This window comes from Podarcis pityusensis, assembly GCF_964106645.2.
Source record: "Podarcis pityusensis genome assembly, chromosome: 14".
Lineage (NCBI taxonomy): Eukaryota > Metazoa > Chordata > Lepidosauria > Squamata > Lacertidae > Podarcis > Podarcis pityusensis.
The window spans coordinates 35,048,631-35,070,140 of record NC_138039.1 but is presented as its reverse complement, the minus strand read 5'-3'; the positions used below and the strand labels follow the sequence as shown (position 1 = coordinate 35,070,140).

Below are 21,510 nucleotides of genomic sequence, written 5' to 3'. Positions count from 1 at the left end.
AATGATATCCAGTAGTAAGAAGGCCAGGATTTGGCGTGGTGTGCACTAATATTGTTTGGATCACTGGATTAGCAGTGGCCTGGAGGGAGTTAGCAGTTATGTTATTTACTTTGATTGGGCTGTTTTGTCTATGCTACTTATTAGTACCTATGCCCTTCATATCCAATTTCTAATCTTTGAATTATTTACCTAATTGTCAATGTATTGGCAAAGATTTGACACTGATGTTGGTTGGATCACCAGATTAACACCACCCTTGGCAGCCATATAATGAGAAACTTAGTCTAAACGCCCACCCACTGAAATTCTAAAGGAATCCTTGACTGCCCTGAGAACGAGGCAGAAAAATGGAAGCCTCTTTCGCAGAAGAGGAAACCCTTTGAGAAATTGCAGGACAGGTTTTTTGACACGGCCCTGGTGCTAATTTGAATACCAGCAAGATAAGTTGAGCATGGCATGGCGTCCTTAATGAACAAATATCATTTCCCAGTCATTTTGTATTCAGGTCCCCACTCCTCATCCTCTCCCATCCCTGTTACCGCAAGAACCTACGGCTTCTCCCTCTCAACATACTCCAGATTGATTGATTGACTAGTGCGAATGCTCAGCTCCCCATGTACAGAAAATACATAATGATTCTCTCTAGAGCCAAGGACGTGAAATGTAAATTCCTCTACAAAAGAGGGGGAAACAAAGGCTGTTTTCATACTGAGGCTTGTTAAGCTCTGCACAGTTTTATTCCAGTGCCTTTGGCAATGCATGCTGCTCCTGGTGACTCCAGGTGCTGCATGCAGGCATGGAAATTTGTGCTCAGCGGATTATGCTGTTCTTGAAAGAATCCTCCGGTGCTCCAAATGTATTTTAGCCAGGACAAGCGGATTTATCTTCCTCCTTGGCCACAGCTCCCATAACATCCAGCTCACATTGATTGCCAGCAGGTTGCCTGCCTTAGCCAAGCAGTTTTGGGGGGAGAAGAAAGGTCCTCTTTGTAATTCTGAGCTTTACTTTCTGGAGCTGGCTTGGCATAGCAGGTAAGAGACTGAGGTCAGGAATTCCCTGCTCCAAATCTCACACCTGCTATGAACTCACTAGGGTCCCCTCAAAACTCCTTCCTCATTATGCATTCAGGATGATTTGTGCACGTGATGGTATTGGGGCAGTTATATGCGATCAATACTGTTTGCACCTGCAAAAGTTTCCAGGGAAGACATGCTGCTTAGTTTCCAACCGATGCATGCCCCAGAAATTAATACTGAAATCCTGTAACTTTTTATACAAATGTTTCAGGTGGGGGAGAAGTGGGGATTGTCCCACTTTTGTTGTTCCGTTGTGCAAAAATGTCATTCCATACAGCGATAATGCAGTTCTTCCTGAGGCTTACTCAGATTTAGAGGAGATAGGAGAGCCATCTTCAAATATCTAAAGGGCTACCATGTGGAAGCTGGAGCAAGCTTGTTTTTTTCTGCTTGGGAGGGTAAGACCCGAACCAATGGATTCAAGTTACAAGAAAATAGATCCTGACTGAAAATCAGGAAGAACTGTTCCTGAGAGCTGTTGAACAGTAGAACAGATTCTCTCAGAAGGTGGTGCACTCTCCTTGGAAGTTTTAAGCAGAGGTTGGATGACCACGTGTCATGGATGCTATAGTTGTGATTCTTACATTGCAGCGGGTTGGACTAGATGACCCTCAGAGTCTCTTCCAACTCTACAATTCTATGATCCTTTGATGATTCATTGGGATTAAAAACTGCACCTCTAAGGCCCTATTCAAATACCCCCCTCTGATGGCAATAACTTTGTATGAAAGGAAATAGGATCCTTTCCCTCTGTCACATTACTATTGGGATTTACTTCTATCCGACATGTATAAGATTGTAATGTAAACCTTATTGCCCTAAAACAGCAATGTATTGTTTCCTTACAGCACACCACATTTATGTAGACTTTATGAAGGTCTATATTACCAGTGTTCTTTCTTAACCACACATAGGTTTTTTGTAAGTATGCAAATGACTTGATTTATGCAGTTACTCAAACATACTTATCTTTAGAATTATTGTTTCTTGCACTGAAGGAAAATGGATAGTCTTTCCCCTACACACACACTTCTAAACGCTGGCATCTCCATATCTCTCAAAGCTGCGAATATCTTATTCCTTTCTTAAATTATGTGTTCAATAATTTTCGTGGTTTTCTATTTCTTCCAGTTCAGTCTGGTGCATTATCTATGACCGTATTCATATCACCTCCTAAAATAATTTCCCTTGCATCAAAATCTATTACAATGTTTGCAAGGCTCTAACAAAAATAATAATCTTTTGCTCAGTATTGAGTATATAGCCAACCCATTCTCAGTTTCATCCCTTGATGTTCTCCTTTTGTTACAACATATCGATCAGCTGTATTCAAACAGGCACTGCTAATCTCGATAAATTGAGCTTCTTTAAATAAATAGCTGCTCCTTGTCTGTGTTATACTAGATGCAGCAGAAATGCCCCAATTTGTCACCCCCCTCTTAATATCTGTAGGTGATACGGGCATGGGTATTTGTTGGGATGTGGGTTGTCTGTGTGTACCCTGAATTGTTAGGTGAATCAGGGTGATTCAGGGAAGGTTCTCACATTCCTGAGTTGGACTCCACTAACCCAGAAATAATACCTTGGGTTAAGAACTTTGCTTCAGGATGAGAACAGAAATCGTGCAGCAGTGGCATGGCGGCAGTGGGAGGCCCCATTAGCTAAAGTGGTGCTTCAGGTTAAGAACAGTTTCAGGTTAAGAACGGACCTCTAGAACAAATTAAGTTCTTAATCAGAGGTACCACTGTATTAACAAGGCATCACAAGGTGAATCAGGGTTCTCTACTCAGGACTCTGGTTTTGCAAGGGTTCTAAATCTCATGGAGAGCCTTTATGAGTAGATATGAGGCTCCTTGTTTCAGACACCACCCTCTGACCCATGTGTTCTGGTTTCTTTTTTTCCCCTGGTGTAATTCTGTACGCTGTTAACAAAACTTGCCTCATCGGTGGATGTCACAATTCCTGCTGGATAACTGTTTCTCATCCCTGCTTTGCTGCTGTCATTTCCCATTGCTGGTTCCCACAATGCTATTCTGTTTATCTTCCAGTAGGAATGCAATGATCTTGATTCATTACTTGCACATAACTCACTGCAACTTGATTAATTTCATGTGTCCCAATGAATCACTTCTACCTTTCTCAAAACGGTGACTAATTTCCCAATCGGAAACAACCATGTCTTTAAAGAAGTATGATATAAACCTACTTTGAAAGCCCTGTGCAGATACCCTTGAGGCCAAGGATAATTGTTAATTAACTATACAGAGGAAGAAGTGGGGTCAGTTCTGTTGGCCTCACTCCTGGCTTTCACAAGTCTTCCAGTCTGGTTCTTCCATTTACTGAAGTGGGAGAAGGGGAGAGAAAGGAACTGGGGAAGTCTTGAAAGATGTAGGATGGTTCCAGAGTGAGTGAAAAATGGAACCCAAACATTTTACATTTGTATTTATTCATTTATTTCTATTTATGAATGACTTTCTATGAATCATTCCATCCCACTTTCAGTACTGGGATTCGCCTGAATGGAGGCAGTAAGGATGCAGGAAAAATTTGATTCAGTTTGCACTGGAAAAGCCAACACTTTCCTAAATTATATGTGGCTTGAAACACTACCATCCTTCAAAATTTGCCCTTACCTACATTTCTGCAATGCAGTTCTCCAGCCAAGTAATGTCTACAAACCTGCATATAGTAGGCTGGATGTGCATGCAAATGTATATATTAGTGAAAAAAAATATACAAAAGAAGGCATTCCGTCAAGGGAAAGTGATTTGCATTCATGAAATGCATGTATTTGTTTTGTTTATTTATTGCTTTTATATACTGCCAAGGCACCCATGAAAATAACATGTATATTAAAAGAAGAAAAACACGAACATGCTGATGAATTGTCATGAGTACTTTTATATAAAAAAGTACACTAGTTCGAGAAGATGACATTGCAATGGAAGGATGGTTCCATGCAGCCCTGCTGAAATAACATAGGAGATAGAGAAACTGAAAGAGCAATGGGTATTATAAAGACATGGATAGGATAAAAGACCTGGCAGCTGGCAAAATCTATATGTGTGTGTGATTATGTTTAGTTGTCTAGTTATATTTTGTTATGAAAACCAATAAGAAAATTATTGAAAATTATTGTACACTGATGTGGAAATGATGGAGAACTAAATTTAAGCCTGGGGAAAATGAGAAAGGGAGAGAAAGTGAAACAGACAGAATTGCCCACCCCTAATAAATGGTAAGCTTGTAGGTCTTCACTTCCACAATTCTCTGCAGATGACCTGGCTGATGTGTGGCATTGGGGATCAGGGCTAGCTTACACGATTCCTTTTCCATGTGTTTGATTATCCCCAGAATTAATATTGCCTCTGCATGGCTTATGAGTTCTATTAAAGAAAGTGCAGAATGCACAAATTCCATTTCAAATGATTTTGATGTCCTTGTGATTCATCTGTAAACATAATCCAAAACATTAAGGGTAACTCATGACTATGCAGAATGTGATGCACTATAAGAGAAGTCTTGCATGGTGCACATTTAGATTGCATAATATTGCTCCTGTCCCCTTATGAAATTAATCAGCCAAAGTGCTAAACCCATCCAATATTCAGTGCTTATTTTCCTCTTTTTAAAAAAGAAGCGCATTATATAAATCACTTCCCAGCTCTTGTTAATTGTATAGCTTAGGAGCAGAGCCCAAACTCTGTAGTGCAGTCCAGTAGTGAGTACAATACATAGCTGTGAATGTTTCAGCTTCTTTCTGTTTACTCAGATGTTTCCTTCAGTAGTTGTCATTTAGTCCATAGCAGTTGATAAGCCAGGGGTCTTAAGCAGTCTATTCATCAATTAACTGTAAATCTCAGTTTAATACTCAGAACTTCAGAGGTCCTGCTCTATGGACATAGCTTAGCCTTGACCAAAAAAAGAGTACTGATCAGATTCTTCTTTTCCTGTTGGCCAGGTGGGGAAATGTTGTTCTCTAACAAGGATGTTGGAAAAGTTTGACTGAAAGAGAAATGGGGGCAAAAATTGCTGATATTCACTTTTGATGCTGCGAATGAAAATTAACCCAGCGAATCCAACTGGTATTTGCTGCTGTAAATGATACAGACTTGATTAAGTCCCAGCCCTCTCATCTGCATTGTGTTTCCTTTCTATGTAAATAAATCGGGTGGAATCTAATTAATTAATTATGAAAGTTTTGTAAATTCATCACAAGATGAATAAGGCCATTTTTTTGGCAAAAGACCTAACTGTAGCGGAATAGAAACAGTGCTGTGTGGCATGAATAAAGGGCTGGGAGGGAAATGATGCCTCTTTACATCTCTATTTTCAAATAAGGAATTTGAGACAGGGCCTTTGTTAGTTCAGCCCATGCTATTCTGCAACCTCTCTTTGAATCCCAAGGGCAGGCCTTCAAAATCTTTCCTAGACTTTGCTCATTTTGTACACATAAATCCAGGCTGTTTCCCCCTCTGCTTTTATGCATCCACCTGGTGCACAGAAATAACTTTTAAAAAGGAGGGAGGAAACTCTGGTCCCAGAACTATTTTCCTCCTCCCTCCTGCCATCCCCAAGAGGGCTGGAGCCATGATACAGATGTTTCAAGAGCTGGGCAAACATCACTGCTTCAGAAGCACAACGAGTCTTTTAATCTCCCTTGTTATGCTCCCATTACCATAGTATATGTAAGGGCCGGCTCGTCTTCCAAAGACTGCAGCTGCAAGTTACTCGTGTGCGCATACCATGACTTCAAGTGGATTGATGCCATTTTATAGACTTTATAAAGAGTGAGCAAGCCAAAAGAGAAAAGCCTAGCACAAAAATAGCCATAATAGGCATAATAGGAAAATCGGCTCATGCTTTAAAAAGTAAGTAATTTAAAGCAGGAAATCCAAATGCCTTTTCAGATTTCTATGTCTCGTCATCAAGCTGCATCCATGCCAAGAATCAGTGGAAGCACAAGAAGGGAAAGGTGCAGAACGTGTTGTTAAGATTCCACAGAATCTGAGTGTTATTAATATATGTTAAGAGTTCACACAAGTTTCTAGGCCAGGTGTCAGCAAACTTTTTCAGCAGGGGGCCAGTCCACTGTCCCTCAGACCTTGTGGGGGGGGGGCAGACTATATTTTTTTTTGGGGGGGGGGAATATGAACGAATTCCTATACCCCACAAATAATCCAGAGATGCATTTTAAATAAAAGCACACATTCTGCTCATGTAAAAACACCAGGCAGGCCCCACAAATAACCCAGAGGAGCATTTTAAATAAAAGGGCACATTCTCCTCATGTATATACACGCTGATTACCGGACTGTCCGTGGGCCAGATTTAAAAGGTGATTGGGCCGGATCCAGCCCCCGGGCCTTATTTCTAAGCCTTCAGAATTGCAAGTCTGCAAGGGCAAAAGCCAAGAGTAGAGATACCTCCTTCTCACATTTTGACCCTGTAGCCTTTTCATTTCTCCGCCTGTTCAGTATAATAGAACAATGATCCTCCCTTACACTGAATAGGTGGAGATTTAAAAGGTATAGAAGTGGGTCGTTTTCTGTGTTAGCTTGGGGAAAATGATCCAAGATCAGGGGTAGGCAACCTAAGGCCCGGGGGCCAGGGCCGGCCCAATTTCCTTCTCAATCCGGCCCTTGTACAGTCTGGGAATCAGTGTGTTTTTAGATGAGTAGAATGTGTCCTTTTATTTAAAATGCAACTCTGGGTTATTTGTGGGGCTTGCCTGGTGTTTTTACATGAGTAGAATGTGTGCTTTTATTTAAAATGCATCTCTGGGTTATTTGTGGGGCATAGGAATTCATTCATTATTATTTTTTCAAAATATAGTCTGGCCCCCCACAAAGTCTGAGGGATGGTGGACCGGCCCACGGCTGAAAAAGGTTGCTGATCCCTGTCCAAGATTATCCACTTTTCTATCTAGTATATTTCCACGTTTAATCCAAGACAATTTGGGGAGACCTCTCCCATCTCTACCCAGGATATTTTCAAAACCTCCCTTGCTGTAATAAGCTAGCATCTTGGAAAGAAAGACTGTAGCTGAGACATTCTCCCAGAGTTACTAGTGTTCAATTTGTGTATGTGTGTATATAGCATTCAATGATCCCAAAGCTGAACTTGACTATGGCCTGTTCTCTTACAGTTCTAATAACCAAAGTCTTGTTGTGTCTTGTGCTCCATCATGCAGGTTGGAGGTCACACCATGCTCCCCATCCGTTGGATGCCTCCTGAGAGCATCATGTACCGCAAATTCACGACAGAGAGCGACGTCTGGAGTTTTGGGGTGATCCTCTGGGAAATCTTCACATACGGGAAGCAGCCATGGTTCCAGCTGTCAAACACAGAGGTATTGGGCATGTAGCAGTGGGTGGGTGTGGGGGACACACGCAGAAACAATCTCCTGGCACTGCAAGGGTAGTTAATATCAATTGCAGGAAGCTTTTGCCCAGTGTAGGGCTTGAACTCACAATCCTGAGATTAAGAGTCTCATGCTCTACCAGCTGGTCCAGAGGCATTGAAACAGCCAAGGGATACAAGGCCGCAATCCACTATCCAAAAGCTTGGATAGGCAGAGACCAATGAAAATTGTAGGAAATCTATGCAGCAGTTGAGCAGGTGGCAAGCAAGCAAGTTTCCCAATTCCACCCTCCATAGTCCTGGGTTTCAGCATCCTTCCAGTTAGAACCGCAGAAAAATAAAATAACCTTGTAGGGAATTATGGAAGAAGAGAAAAACCTGTTAAGAGAGAACTGCTAGACTACATTTAGAGGTATCTGCAGAAATATCTTGTAAGGCTTAGCAGGAGATGCGACTCATGTGGTGTGAGATGCAAAATTGACTGAGGTGTGAGGGATGAAAACTTGCTCAGATTTGTCCTTCTGTGTACCTATTAGATTTTCAGCTCTGCCTTTAAAAAAAAAAGGGTGTGTGTGTGTGCATTTTTCTGCTTTCCAGATAAACATTCCTCTCCAGATAAACATTTGTAGACAGAGAATAATTGAAGGTGTTTATTTCTATGCCTAATGCAGGTCCTTCTGTGCTCTCAGTGCTGCCTGTTACTGTCATTTAACATATCATGCACAACACACACACACCATGCATTTGTGGGAAACACTTGGCCTAGGTTTGATGTGTGAGTTTGGCAGGAGGAATATCCAATCCTGTTTCCAGAAAAGCTGGTCTTAGGAGCAGCTGAGGGAAGAAATGATGTAATTTTGTCATTTGGAAACAATTCAGAATATTCTCAAGGTTTGCTTTTGAAGTTTGTGAGGGATGCTCTTGAAAGACCTACAGATCTTGTGGGTAGGGACATAGCTTAGAATGTTAGAAGAACAGTAGCTCCATGGAAAAGCATCTCCTTTACATGCAGAAGGTCCCCTGGCACAGTCCCTGACATCTCCTGGTGAGGTTAGGAGAGAACAATGCCCAGAACCCTGGAGAGCTGCTGCCAGCCAGTGTACACAGTACTGAGTTAGATGGACTAATAATCTGGCTCAATATAAGGCAGTTTCCTATGTTCTTGTGTTTGGGGAAGGACCATAGCTCAATGGTACAGCATCTGTTTTGCTTGTAGGAGGTTCCAGGATCAGTCCCCAGCATCCTCAGATAGGGAATGTCTCCTGGCTGAAACCTTGGAAATCTGTTGCTGCCAGTCAGTGTGGACAATATGAAACTATGTGGACCAATGGTCTGACTTGGAATAAGGCAGCTTCCTGTGTTGGGGCAATAAGCATTGGCCTCCATAATCACATGCCTCTATCAGGTTCAATCTCTAGCATCTCCAAGTAAGTCTGTGTGTAGGGTGGAGGGGAGAAACTTTGGCTTGAAACCCTGGCAAGTCACTGCCAACTACTGTAGATAATACTGAGATAGATGGACCAATGGCCTGATTCAGTATAAGTAGCTAAGCGTGGTTACTTCACATTTCATGGAAGGTGAAATTTCACTGGAACCTTGTACCTGCTATCCAACAGCAGGGCTGGAGCCATCACATTGACAGACACCTCTCCCTGTAGCCACCACCACTCTTGGCTTTGTGACTACATAGCTTCGTTTGCCTGTCTTGTTTTTATCACCCCTCTCTCTTCTCTTTGTGTTCCACAGAGTTTCTTAATCTCTCTACCCTTTTTGCTATTTATATGCAAACATCGGAATGATAACTATCTGTTTGAATGTGTGGCAGTGCCCATTACTATTCAGAAGCAATAAGCTCTGGGGACCACCCTCGCTGGGTTTGGCTGCCTTCAGTGCATTGTTTGAGATCTGCTGCTATTGGCAGTGCATGTCAGGTCATTGGGATGCCACTGCAGTGCTGCTTTTGAGCTTCAGACAAGGGAGAGGGGGCAACCAGTAATAACAGCTGCCTGACAAATCCTACCCCCACCCCAGTTATCTTACCTAGGAGTAAGAATGGCAAGAGAATATAGGAATAAATTCTGGAGAAACAGGTGGCCCCTGTACAATATTGTCAAGAGAATACTTACCTCCCACAAAAGCTAACTCGAGCAGGTTTTCCTTTCTTTTTTTAAATAAACAAAGCAGCAAACTAAAATGCTTCATAAAAACAGTCATAAAGGCAAGGAGAATAAAAATACACGATAAAAAAATGAAGCTAAAAAAAGAATGAACAGCATAACATTTATTACCTGGTGGGATACAAGTTTCACATTTATAGAAGATATGGCAAATATTCATAAACGATGCCAGATAACTATGTTTGGTAGGAATGTGCTAACCATGAGATAGCCCCCAAGCAGATTCAAATTCTGAGGAGTCCACAATGCCCCTGGCAGCATGTATCTTAAGGGTCAGTTTTTCAGGGATGACAATAAACTTTACTTTTTAAAACGAGAAGTCCAAAGAGTAACAAAAAGTGCTCTTCCATCCTTGAGCTATTATGTAATGAGCAACAACTAGCAGATATAAAATTAATTGTTGGCAAATAGGTTTGGCATTAGCACCATCAAAAGCATATAAAAGATGTAACTTAGGGTCCAAAATGACACGTTTGCCAATAATAATGCTAATTCCTGTTAAAGCCTGGACTTACAGAACTTGTGCATATAGTTAAATCCCCTATGCCAGTGTGTTCCTTGTACCCTACAACCCTTCCAGCATACGGGAAAGCCAGATATTACAATATGAGCTAGTCAAACCAAGGTTAAAATCCAGCAGTAGCCCACATTCAAAGAATTCTCCCTAAAGTTAGCAGAAACACATCTGGAGGGGCAAGTGGACCTGACCTTAAGACACTGAGGTTTTGAGTTTATTTCAGAAGAACCATTGTCATTTTTTGCAGAATATTATGTTTCAAAGTAAAAAAAAATAAGAATCCCGGAGCAGTTTTGTTTATTGTTGTTAATAATTGTAAAATGCTTAAATCACACACATGCTCATCTCAGGTGGGTAAACTTTAAAAAGATGATTCAGGGTGTATGTGACTTTTCTGTTATGCATTGCAGGTCATCGAGTGCATCACCCAAGGCCGAGTCTTGGAGCGTCCTCGAGTCTGCCCCAAGGAGGTTTACGACATCATGCTGGGCTGCTGGCAGAGGGAACCTCAGCAGCGGCTGAACATCAAGGAAATCTACAAGATCCTTCATGCCCTGGGCAAAGCCACACCAATCTACCTGGACATCCTTGGCTAGCAGCGGTCCCTTTCCTCCAACACCGTTGCTCTGCCCTTCTTCTCCCCCTCCCTACCTCTCCCTTGACCTCAAGCCAACATATTCATATAAACTCAAGTGCCTGCTACACGTACAACACTGAACAAATAAAAAGACAATTACAACTTCAAACAGAAAGGTCCTGACAACCCACCTGTAAAGCAGCTTGGCTTACATATATATATATCTAGAGATAATATATATAGAGAGAAAGATATATTCACCTCCCACCAGAAGCTGCCATTACAGGAAAATGTAAGGCATTATAAGAAAAAAGGAGAGAGCGAGGGAGGAAAAAGAACCTACAGTATTAAAAAGGAACAAAAAAAAGAAAAAGGGAAAACAGGATCTTTTAACTCAAGGTGTGGAACTGTGAATCCTACTGCGCTCTTTTGGTTCCAGTTGCTGGGTGGAGCTCAACCCACTTGGGAACGCTAAGAGATAATCCCGCCAAAAAAAAAAAAAATTAAATTAAATTAAAAACTGGCGAGACTGTGCCTGATCTGTAGCTGCACTTTGTGGGCTCCGTCCCCTGGTGCAGAACTGGCAAAGACTGGGCTCTGATCCAGGGTGATGCCCCCTGGAAGAACTTCCTTTTACTGACCCCCAACCACCTTCGTATTGCCCCCCCACCCAGACCCGACTTCTACTTTCAGCATTTGGGGACAGATGCTGTTCCAAAAAAGCCCCAGTTTGCTGATTCTTTCACATGTGTAGACTTTATACAGTTTTGTTTTTCGTTATTGGAACATATACAGTTCGAAAGGATCATCACCTACGGGTAAACAAACAAACAAACAAACCAGAAACAGAAAATAGCCACTAGACCACAAGGAAACAAGAATGGATGTAGTATTCCTGCTCCCCTTATTTACCTGTTTCAGTTTTTTATACATATATAAAAATAATAGTGAATGAACCAGAGTCCTAGGAATGTTGCCAAGGTCCCGAACAGTCGTCTACAAGAACCATCCAGGGAAAAGGCATATGGGGAGAGGACAGCCTTGGCACAACCCCCTGGATCCCACCACTTCTGTGTGTCCACACAGATCCAGCATTCACCACCATAACCTCAATGTAGCCGTCGGTTCCAAACAGGGTGGCTTGGAAGCCATGATCTCAGTGGAGGAAGTCTGAGAAAAAGGAAGAGCAACCCAGCCATTCAGATAGACCTATATATATGTGTACACACACGCACACAGGCCCAAATCTGTCCATTTCCTTATTGCCCTTCATGCTAATTTATACTGCACATTTCCGTGTACAGAATACTTCGCAATCCTCCCTTTGATCCTATTGTGGTAGATAATGTCTATCCCTGTTTTGGATACGTTGGAGACCTAAGGCCAACAAAGATGACAGAGAGATACTTGCCTGAAGACCACACAGTGAGTTCATGGTGAAGCACAAAGTTGAATCCAGCTCTCCCCCAGCCAATGTTGAGGTCCACTGTGGGTTACTCTTTTATGTCTCTCTTTTATGTCTTAACTGCAGTGAAGGATAAGTTTCTTCTTTGGAATCTGGCTGAAATACTGATTGGAGGAGCCAAGGGAATACTTATCCTAGATCAGTTGGTTGCTACCTCTCCCCTCTCCTTCCCACCCCATCCTGCTTATCTCCTCTCCCTTCCAACTATTGCTTCAGTTTGTTGTCTCTTATATTTCTGCATGCTGGGGCGGGTGGCAGGGGTGGGTTTGGGGGCTGTGTGGCAGTAGGACATGCATCAGCGCCACTTGTCTTTTCCAGCTTTCCCTTCCAGTTGACATGCCTCTCATGTTGCTAGGTTCCTGGAAAAGGATAGAGGCATTTGCTTTTGAGCTGCTGTGAGCTGAAGAGTAGCTCCACAGGCAGTTTGTTGGGAGGTTTGGGGAGAGATAGGAAGGAAGGTCCTTTGGGAAGGAGGAGGCTCAGTGAACAGCTATGGTGGCTTGCCTTGCATCTCAGTGAGCCCTGGGCTAGGCAGTGAAGGATTGCCAAGAGGGCACTCTCTGAACACCCCATATTCTGTCAAGGTGAAAGACCATAGATCAGTGGCAGAGCATGTTTTGCATACAGAAGGTCCCTGATTCAGTTCTGGACATCTCCAGGTAGATCTGGGAGAGACCCATGTCTGAAATCCTGCAAAGTTGCTTCTGGTCAGAGCAGACAACACTTTGCTAGATCGATGCTATGCAAACTCAGAATCAAGCAGTTCCTTATGTTCCTATGTTCAAATCCCAACCACACAGTCTTTGAGGCATCAAACCTTTCTGGTTGATATCTTTCCTATCTAATCATGACGAGGACATTGCATGCTGTGCAGAAGCCCTTGCCAAGAGGAGGAGGGAAGCATGCTATGTCAGCAGGTCTCTGAGCCACCATTGAGCAAATTTCAGTGGTAGAGCTTTTGTTTTGCATGCAGGAGGTCCCAGATTCAATCACTTGCATCTCCAGATAGAATCGGGGACATTCTTGCAGGAAATCCTGGAGTTCCACTGTCCATCAGTGTAGACAGTATTGAGGTTCATAGACAAAAGGTCTGTCTCAGTATAGGATGGCTGCTTATGTTCAAAGCAGATACAAAAGAGTGTAAATGATACAGATTTGTAATGGATTTAATATTCTCAATGTGTTTCATGGTCCCTTTAGCACCTTCCTCTTTCCCAAATCAACACAGTTGTGTCATTTAATCTAGGATGAGTTTGTATGCTTATTGCTGGACCAAAGGGGCTTTAGATTATCTTTCCCATTTTATTATGGATTTTACAGTTATAGCTCTAAGAGATCTGTGCATAACCGGGAGGAGGTCTTGGAATCCAGGATTGTCCAGAAAGAGGGAACCCTGTGGCTTATTTTGACTGTGATAGCTGTGTGCTTAGATCAGTTTCCAGAAATGAAGTCATTTGCAGAGTCCATGAAGTGGCATGGGAATTGTAAAAGGTTCCAGGGTTGTTCGGAAAGAGGGAACCCATGATTACCATTAGTTTTTAAATCATTATTATTTATTCAACACCATCAATGTACATGGCTCTGTACAGGAAACCACAGAAGGAACAGGAAAGGAGATGGCAATGGCAACAAAGAGCAGATGAAACTTATCCTCATGTTGGCTTTGTTACAAATTTGAAAGTTATTGCCAGCTGATTCAGATGAGCTAGTACATTCAGTTCATTCATGAGAAATGTCTTTAAAAGACAAATTTAAAAACAAACAAACAAACATGGATGTGTTGGCTACCCAGCCAGATGGGTGGGCTAATAATAATAATAATAATAATAATAATAATAATTATCCCAGGCTCCTTCGGGAGGAAGGGGATGCTATGGATTCAATAAATAAATATAATTAACATGTGGAAAATTTGTTGCCCATCTAAGGTTTATAGCAGGAGTGGGGAGCCTGTGGCCTTCAGATAACAACATAGGGACTGCAGCTCCCATCAACCCCAGCCAGCATGGCCAGTGGGCAGAGATGATGGGACTTGTAGTCCAGCAACATCTGGAGGACCATGAGTTCCTCAGCCCTGGTGTAGAGGATGTCATTCCCCCCCACCCCCCCCCGAGTCTCACATTTTCCTTTACGGTCTATAATAATCCAGACTGTTATTTTTCAATCTCAGCTCCACCATCTGCATTCTTCATTACTCACCACCTTTCTGCAGCATTTTTGCAAACTGGAATTATCCCTCCTTAAACATTCCATAGGATGTGAAGTATACTCTTTTTGTATGGTGTTCATGGAACTGAACTGAGGGCGGTAGTTTAGGGATGAATGGCAGCATGGGTAAGAATGAATGACCCAGGCAGAACGGGAGGCTGCCATTTGCAGAGAGACATCCTGGAGACAGAGATTCATGCACTCACCTGGTCCTATGATTAGCCCCACCAAGAGCAACTGTGATGATAAATAATGAAAAGAACTATCAAACACAAATTGATAGTTTATTTTGAACGAGAGATTTAGTAAAGATCAAGGTGAAGTAATTCACCATTAATGCATGTCTCCTGTCTCATTCAAAGCCACTTGTAGGGTATTGGTTAGCAGGAGGGAGGTCTGTTGTGGTTTGATGGGCTGCAGAAGCATCAGTACATTTCTTGGGATCTTTCTGGGGCAGTTTTGCTTCAACTGGAAAGTCTAAGCACTGTTTGACCCACTGGAAAGCTTTTGTTGGAAGTGAAGCTTATGTGAGTCTGGAAAGGTTAAGGGTTCCCTAAGTACTGAAGAGAGGGATGGCTTCCTATAATTCAGGGTTTTAATGATGAGATGAGTATTCAGTATGGTGAAGCTCTGCCATTCACTCTATCAGCTGAATGTGTTTCAATTGCTACTCAGCCCAATTGGCAGGTCAGGAGGCCTTTCGGAGCTGCGTAAATCATGTCATGTACCATGGACAGCTCCCAGTTCAGGACTAGGGGTAGGTTTCAGTAGGTTTTCATACTCCTGGGATTTCCTGGAGATATCTAGAATACCATTGTCCAGTTGGAAATCAGGAAAATTTCGGCAGTGCCATTTTTGCCAATTTCCCATAAAAATAGCTCAACAAAACAACTTAGCCCCCCCCCCCCAAAGCTCAACAATGTTTCTGTCCAGATTTTCACTGTTTAAAATATGGCAACCCTAGTTTCAGTAGTTTGTCCTGCACTTGCCAGCAATTGCCCCTACCTGGGATATAATTCCTCAGTGGGCCCTCAACCATTACCCTTCCAGTCACCTGTACTGTTGGCTTCCAATAGGTGGCTCCCAGCTAATACTTACCCACTGCAATTTGGGTAAGTCAATTATTTGCTTGTGGGGACAGGGAAGAGAACACTTATTTCTAGAGCCCCCTCCTTTGTCCAAAACTCAGCACCTACTTCTCTCCAAATTTAGGTTGTCCACGGCAAAAGTGTGCTCACACACAACACATGTCCAGTCACAATTTATTAGCAATGTGGTTAAAGGAAGCTTCTTAAATGCCTGTTTTTGAAAGTGAATTTGACACATGCAATCCATACCTATATTCCAAACAAGAGCCATTCTCTCCTCCAATTAAAATCTGAAATAAAGAACCCCTCTTTCCCATTGGCAGTCAAGAGATTGTATTCAATCCTAGTCCTATGCAGAATAAACCCACTGAAATGAACGAACTTGTTTATTAACTTCAGCAAGTCAGTCTGCTCTGAGTAGGACTAGCATCGGACACAATGCAAAGGGGGAAAAATTTATTACACCAGGTCTGGCACTGGGACCTGGCTGTAGACTGAAGAGGTATAGGAGGAGCAAGGAATCTCTGGCTTGTGAGCTGAATGCAGCCCTCCAAGGCTTTCTGACTGGCCCTCAGGACTCTCCCCAAGCCACCTACCTTCACCACCCTAAACCCACATTGGCTCTCCTCTCCATCCTCCTGCCATGCTTTTGACTGGTTGGAATGTGCCCTTGAACTCTGATTACTGTACAGAAGTGTAACTTCCATTTGTTTTCAAACCCACAGTTTCCTCTGCCACTTGCAAGTAGTTTCTGGAAGGTTTCACAGAAGGAAATGTGGGTCTCAGGCTGGGGGGGAAAGTTTCTGACCCCTGAGGCATAGGTTACAGCATTGATGTGCTTCTTCCCTTTGCCCTATACACCCCCCAACATGACTCCATCCTGTTTCAGCCATTCCATCAGCATATCTGTGCTGGTCCCTCACTCTTGGCATATCTGAGCTGTTCTGCTGGTACATGTGCTGTGGGAGCGACATATCTGGTGTCCTGCTGGCCACAGGGCTTCCATCAAGTCCTTTACAGTGTTAGAAACTGAGATATGAAAGCTAGGAGCTAAATGGCACCTTATACCTAGGTTATGAGCGCAACAATGGAATGTCTAGGCACACTTTTTTTATAACAAGAATACAAAGCCGAAAATGAATGAACTGCAGCTAAAACATTGTGTTCATTTTTCACATGGCCTAGTCCTTCCCCTGCCCACCCCCACCCCCAATCTTCTTAAAAGGGTCTCTTCTCCAGCCTTCAGAGAGTAGCTGGAAGTGGGGAGGCAGAAAAAGTTCCTCCTTTCCTTCCAGCAGTGGCAATTTTAATCTGAAATCTTAGACGCAGTACTGCACCCAGAGCTCAGAAATTTGCTTTGCACCCTAAGTCATGCTACAATGCTTTGAGGAGCCCATTCATTTAGTATTTGAATCCTGTGTGTCACCGTTAGCAAAAAAAAGGAAGAAAATCAAACAATAAATCACCCCTAACATAGTTGTGTGTCCTGGAATTTCTGGGAAATCTGGCCATAATCTTGGGCAAACACTTAGGAGATGGAAAACAAGAAGCCAAGGCTGTAATCAAAGCAGAGGAGATTTTATCCGGGGGAGAAAACAGAATAGGAAAGACAGAGCTCAAATGCCAGTTTTTCTGGTATGAAATGCAAGCTGCAGCAGTAAAGGCTGAGTGATGTTGACTCTACAAGGCCCAGACAACAAAAATACACAGCAAAAAAAGCAACCTTTTCTCCCTCCCTCCCTTTTCTTAAAAAAGGCTTCTGGCTGCTATGACCCAAACATTGCCTTTGTGGTTGGGCTTTAGTGATATTGCCAATGGTGAAACATGCAGCCCTCAACTCCAGTCTTGGCAGGAGAGAGTGAAGGCAGTATTAATTTTTAAATGCGGATGTCAATCAAATGTAATGTACTTGTCATTCCTTTATACTTGGTATAGCCTATTAAGGATTTACTGGGCAGCTTTATTAAGGCTACATATTTTTATAAAGAAGCCTTATACCCCCTCCCCGTTTTTTGTGCTAACTCAGAGCCATTCTGCAGACAAATAGTCACACACACACAAACATTTTAGGTACCTATTCTGTGAAGACAGCAGCTTGCCCAGTTGCAGACCTCATGTGGCTTAAGCACAATCAGTAGACTCCTGTATAATTACCATATTTTTTGCTCTAGAACACTCACTTTTTCCCTCCTAAAAAGTAAGGGGAAATGTGTGTGGCGTCTTATGGGGTGAATGCAGGCTGCGCAGCTATCCCAAAAGCCAGAACAGCAAGAGGGATTGCTGCTTTCACTGCGCAGCGATCCCTCTTGCTGTTCTGGCTTCTGAGATTCAGAATATTTTTTTTCCTTGTTTTCCTCCTCCAAAAACTAGGTGCGTCTTATGGTCTGGTGCGTCTTATGGAGTGAAAAATATGGTAGCTGTTTTTTCAACTGTATCACTTCTGACTGTGGGGGATCAATCAAACAGTGGAGACTGGGATATCAGGGAAAATAGGGCATGGCCCCAGTAACCTCAGACAGTCCTCAGACAGCCCTACCTGCCCACCTGCCTTCCTACTTACAACCAGCCCCAGAGGCTGCACTGCTGGTCAGTTAAATCTGGTCAGTTAAGTCTCAGTGCTGCCCTACGTAGAACTCAGCAGGGAAGAGGATGGGGATAAAACCAGAGTTAGTTGGCTCTGCCTGCCAATGGCTCTGAATCGGCCTACTGTTGGGGATCCTTCCTTTCTACCCTACCAGTCCCAACGAGCACCCAATGTCTGAATGTACAGTCGTACCTTGGAAGTTGAACGGAATCCATTTTGGAAGTCCAGCCGACTTCCAAAACGTTCAAAAACCAAAGTGTGGCTCCTGATTGGCTGCAGGAAGCTCCTGCAGCCAATCAAAAGCCATGGAAGCCCCGAAGGACGTTCGGGTTCCAAAGGTAGTTCATAAACCGGAACACTCACTTCTGGGTTTGTGGCGTTCGGGAACCAAAATGTTCGAAATCTAAGCTGTTCAAAAACCAAGGTACAGCTGTACTACCATTTCTATTTTTAAAAAAGAAAAAAAACTTAAACTGTTATGTCACAGAGTAAGGTAGGATTGAACTCCTTAAACTGCTAGTGGCGGGGCAGGGAAGAGTTCTTTTCTATGCAAGAAGCAAGAAAAATTCCACCTGGCAGCATATACTTGTAGACTAGTGCTAATACTGTTAAAATTACTGTTAACAGTAATATTAACGATGTTTTTAATATTGTATTTTTTAATTGTTGTAAACTATCCTAGGACCTTATAGAGAAGAGTGAATAATAATAATAATAACAATAATAGGGATTAAAAGAAGGATTAAAAGAAGGATCATAACTGTAAAGTAAAAAATAAATTGCATGACTTTGCTTATCATGTAACTCAACATATATCACCTGCTAGTACTTTGCACCAGGCCTGCGGGCCAAATGTGCCCCTCTGGGGCCTTGCACCTCTTCCCAAGCCACACCTCTTTTCTCCAGGCTACACCCCTCACTGGCACTACTTTGCACTCCAAATGTTTTTGGCTGGTATTTCCTACTTCCATAGATGGAGGACAGAGGGGGGAGTGTAGAAACTAGCCTCTGGTCAAACATAAAACGTAACATTAATTGCTTTTATTTACACTTTTGCCTCTGGCCCTGCCTGTCAGTTGCATGTGGCCCCCAGAAGGGAATATGGTCCCCAGGTGGAAAACAGTTCCATACCTCTGCTTTTACGTCATTACTCTGACAGCTTACATTTGAGATAGCTCACCTGTCAATCAGCCAGTTGAGGTATTCCAGATCTACCTCCGTAAGTTTTTTGCCTAGTGTACAGCCATTATCTTCCACATCAGTTGAATATGTTTTCACTTATAGGAGATCCTAACTGCCCAGTCATCAAGGTGAACTGAATTTTGTAGATGCGTACGGACATTTAAATGTGAAGAGAAGTTGACGGCATCCACCTGCCATTGCAAATAGGACATTGTGGCTTGGATTGGCTTTTCTACATACTGTGCATCTTTTGTGGATAAACCCTTTTAGTGTATTTGTTTCATTTTAATGGATTTTTTATTATTGCATATTGAATGTTGGTGTCCTTGTAAATCGCTCTGGGGCTCCTTTTGTGTGAAGCGCTAGATAAATTGAATTAATCTAATCTAGTTGAAATATATGAGGATAAAATGTTTATTTATATAGTATTTAAATACCTTTTTACATATTTTGTTCATTTTTCAATGTTCATTGCAGGCGTGGACCCCAAATCCAGATAACCCCTCCCCCAAAAAAAAGAATGTATGAGGATCTGTTCTCTAGGCAGAGCTGTGCAGTTAAGATCACGTGTAATTTGGCTCTTTGTTTTCTGTGAATATTGGAAAGGGCTATAGCTCAGTGGTAGCGCATCCATTTTGCATATGGAAAGATTTAATTTCTGGCATCTGCTGGTAAGGCTGGGAATATTCCCAGTCTGAATCTTAGGAGAGCCAAAGCCAGACAGTGTAGAAGATACTCAGCTAGATGGACCAGTGGTCTGACTCTGTTTAAGGCAGCTTCCTATGTAAATTCTGCAACCTTTTGCCATGGCCATGGCCACATGCGTGCGGTCAGTTCTAGGCAAATATAATTGATTTGTATTGCACCGATTATACTGCATTTTGAATCCAGGCACTAAAACATGGCTCATCATTTAATTCTCGCAATTCCCATTGGTTCCAGGCTGCCACACTTTTATTTGTCTTTCCTTTTTTGCCAATGAATTTTTATTAGTTTTCAAAAAAATTAAACAGCTTTACATCCGGTTAATACCATTTAATACAAAACGGACTTCCTACCCTGTTTTGCGGTCTTTCCCTTCTTGCTGCATCATACTACATACATTACTTCCCAATCCTTTACTTAAAATAGTTTAACATTTTATCATTAATTATTTGTTTCCTTTATCCTTTTCCATCGGCTGTTCATATTTCAGTTACTGCTTGTACTATTACAATGGATAGATCCAATATAATTACTCTTCACATTGCCAAGCTACATGGACATTAGTTTAAAATTATTACAGTGTTCCTTAAAAGAACCTCATCCCCTGGCAACATGCAAACACAAAGTTCCAATTGTTTTATTGTTTTTTGTAAAGCCTTTGATCCCCTTCTCCAGATTCAACTTCCTTGTTATGCAGATCCTCCGGCAACAAGACATACCAAAGCAGACTTTGCTCATCTAATCAGGTAGATCTGCACTTTGTAATGTAAGGGTGAGGTATCCTAGAATGCTCTTGGTAAGGTCTTTCGCATGGGGCTGGTACAACTGGTGCATATTAGGCGGCAAACAGCTCTGATTTAAAGGCTCTTGGACACCCAGAGCCTAGTGCTTACAAACCCAGGTGCCAACAGCTGGAGAAACAGCAAATATCTGGATGTCAGAGAAGTAGGGGTACCAGTGGGAGATGTTTCCAATAGTGATGAGTTGGCTAGGCTGAGTGTGTGTTGGAGGTAAAACTCTATAACAGGCTCTCTTGCCTTGACTCTCTAGGGTCACCTGGTTCCTATAACCAGAAGGATTCCTGTCTGTAGCATTTGTGAGGTTCTGTCTTACAGCCGATGGAACAGGGCAGGAGTGAGAAACCTTTCACCCTCCAGATGTTACTGGACTGCAGCTTCCATCATTCATCCCTGACAATTAGTCATCCTAGCTGGGGCCAATGAATACTGGAGTCCCACAGAACCTGGAGAGACCAGAGGTCCACCTTGCTGAATTACCAAATCTATACCTCTCCCACTGGGTCTCTTCTTCAAGCCCTGTGAGTCCAGCACCACTTTTGTATCCATCACTTCTGGCAGGATGAAGCAATTTATTCCAGATGTCCTTGACTCAGTAAATGCTCTTTATAGTCCCCCCTGCTTTCTTTCTATACTTATATCTGACACGGGACTGTTTTCCCAATGCAAGTTGCAAAAATATTGCTGTTTGCTATGTCGGTAACGTAAAGCCAACACAGGGATAGCAAACATACCACAGAGAACAATTTCACTTTGCCCTCTGGGAGGCAG

At 42.5% G+C, this 21,510-nt stretch overlaps 1 protein-coding gene across 2 annotated transcripts in view; it reads left to right on the top strand.

Annotated features, from left to right (window-relative positions):
• The window catches only part of NTRK3 (neurotrophic receptor tyrosine kinase 3), a 421,404-nt gene extending 410,171 nt beyond the window's left edge, over nucleotides 1–11,233 (top strand). For both annotated transcript variants that reach the window (XM_080980344.1, XM_080980345.1), the window contains 2 exons: nucleotides 7,270–7,428; nucleotides 10,544–11,233. In XM_080980344.1, the coding sequence (XP_080836470.1) occupies nucleotides 7,270–7,428; nucleotides 10,544–10,729 (345 nt within the window). In that variant the 3' untranslated portion in view covers nucleotides 10,730–11,233. The remainder of the gene's footprint in view (nucleotides 1–7,269; nucleotides 7,429–10,543) is intronic.
• The last annotated feature ends 10,277 nt before the right edge of the window (nucleotides 11,234–21,510 follow it).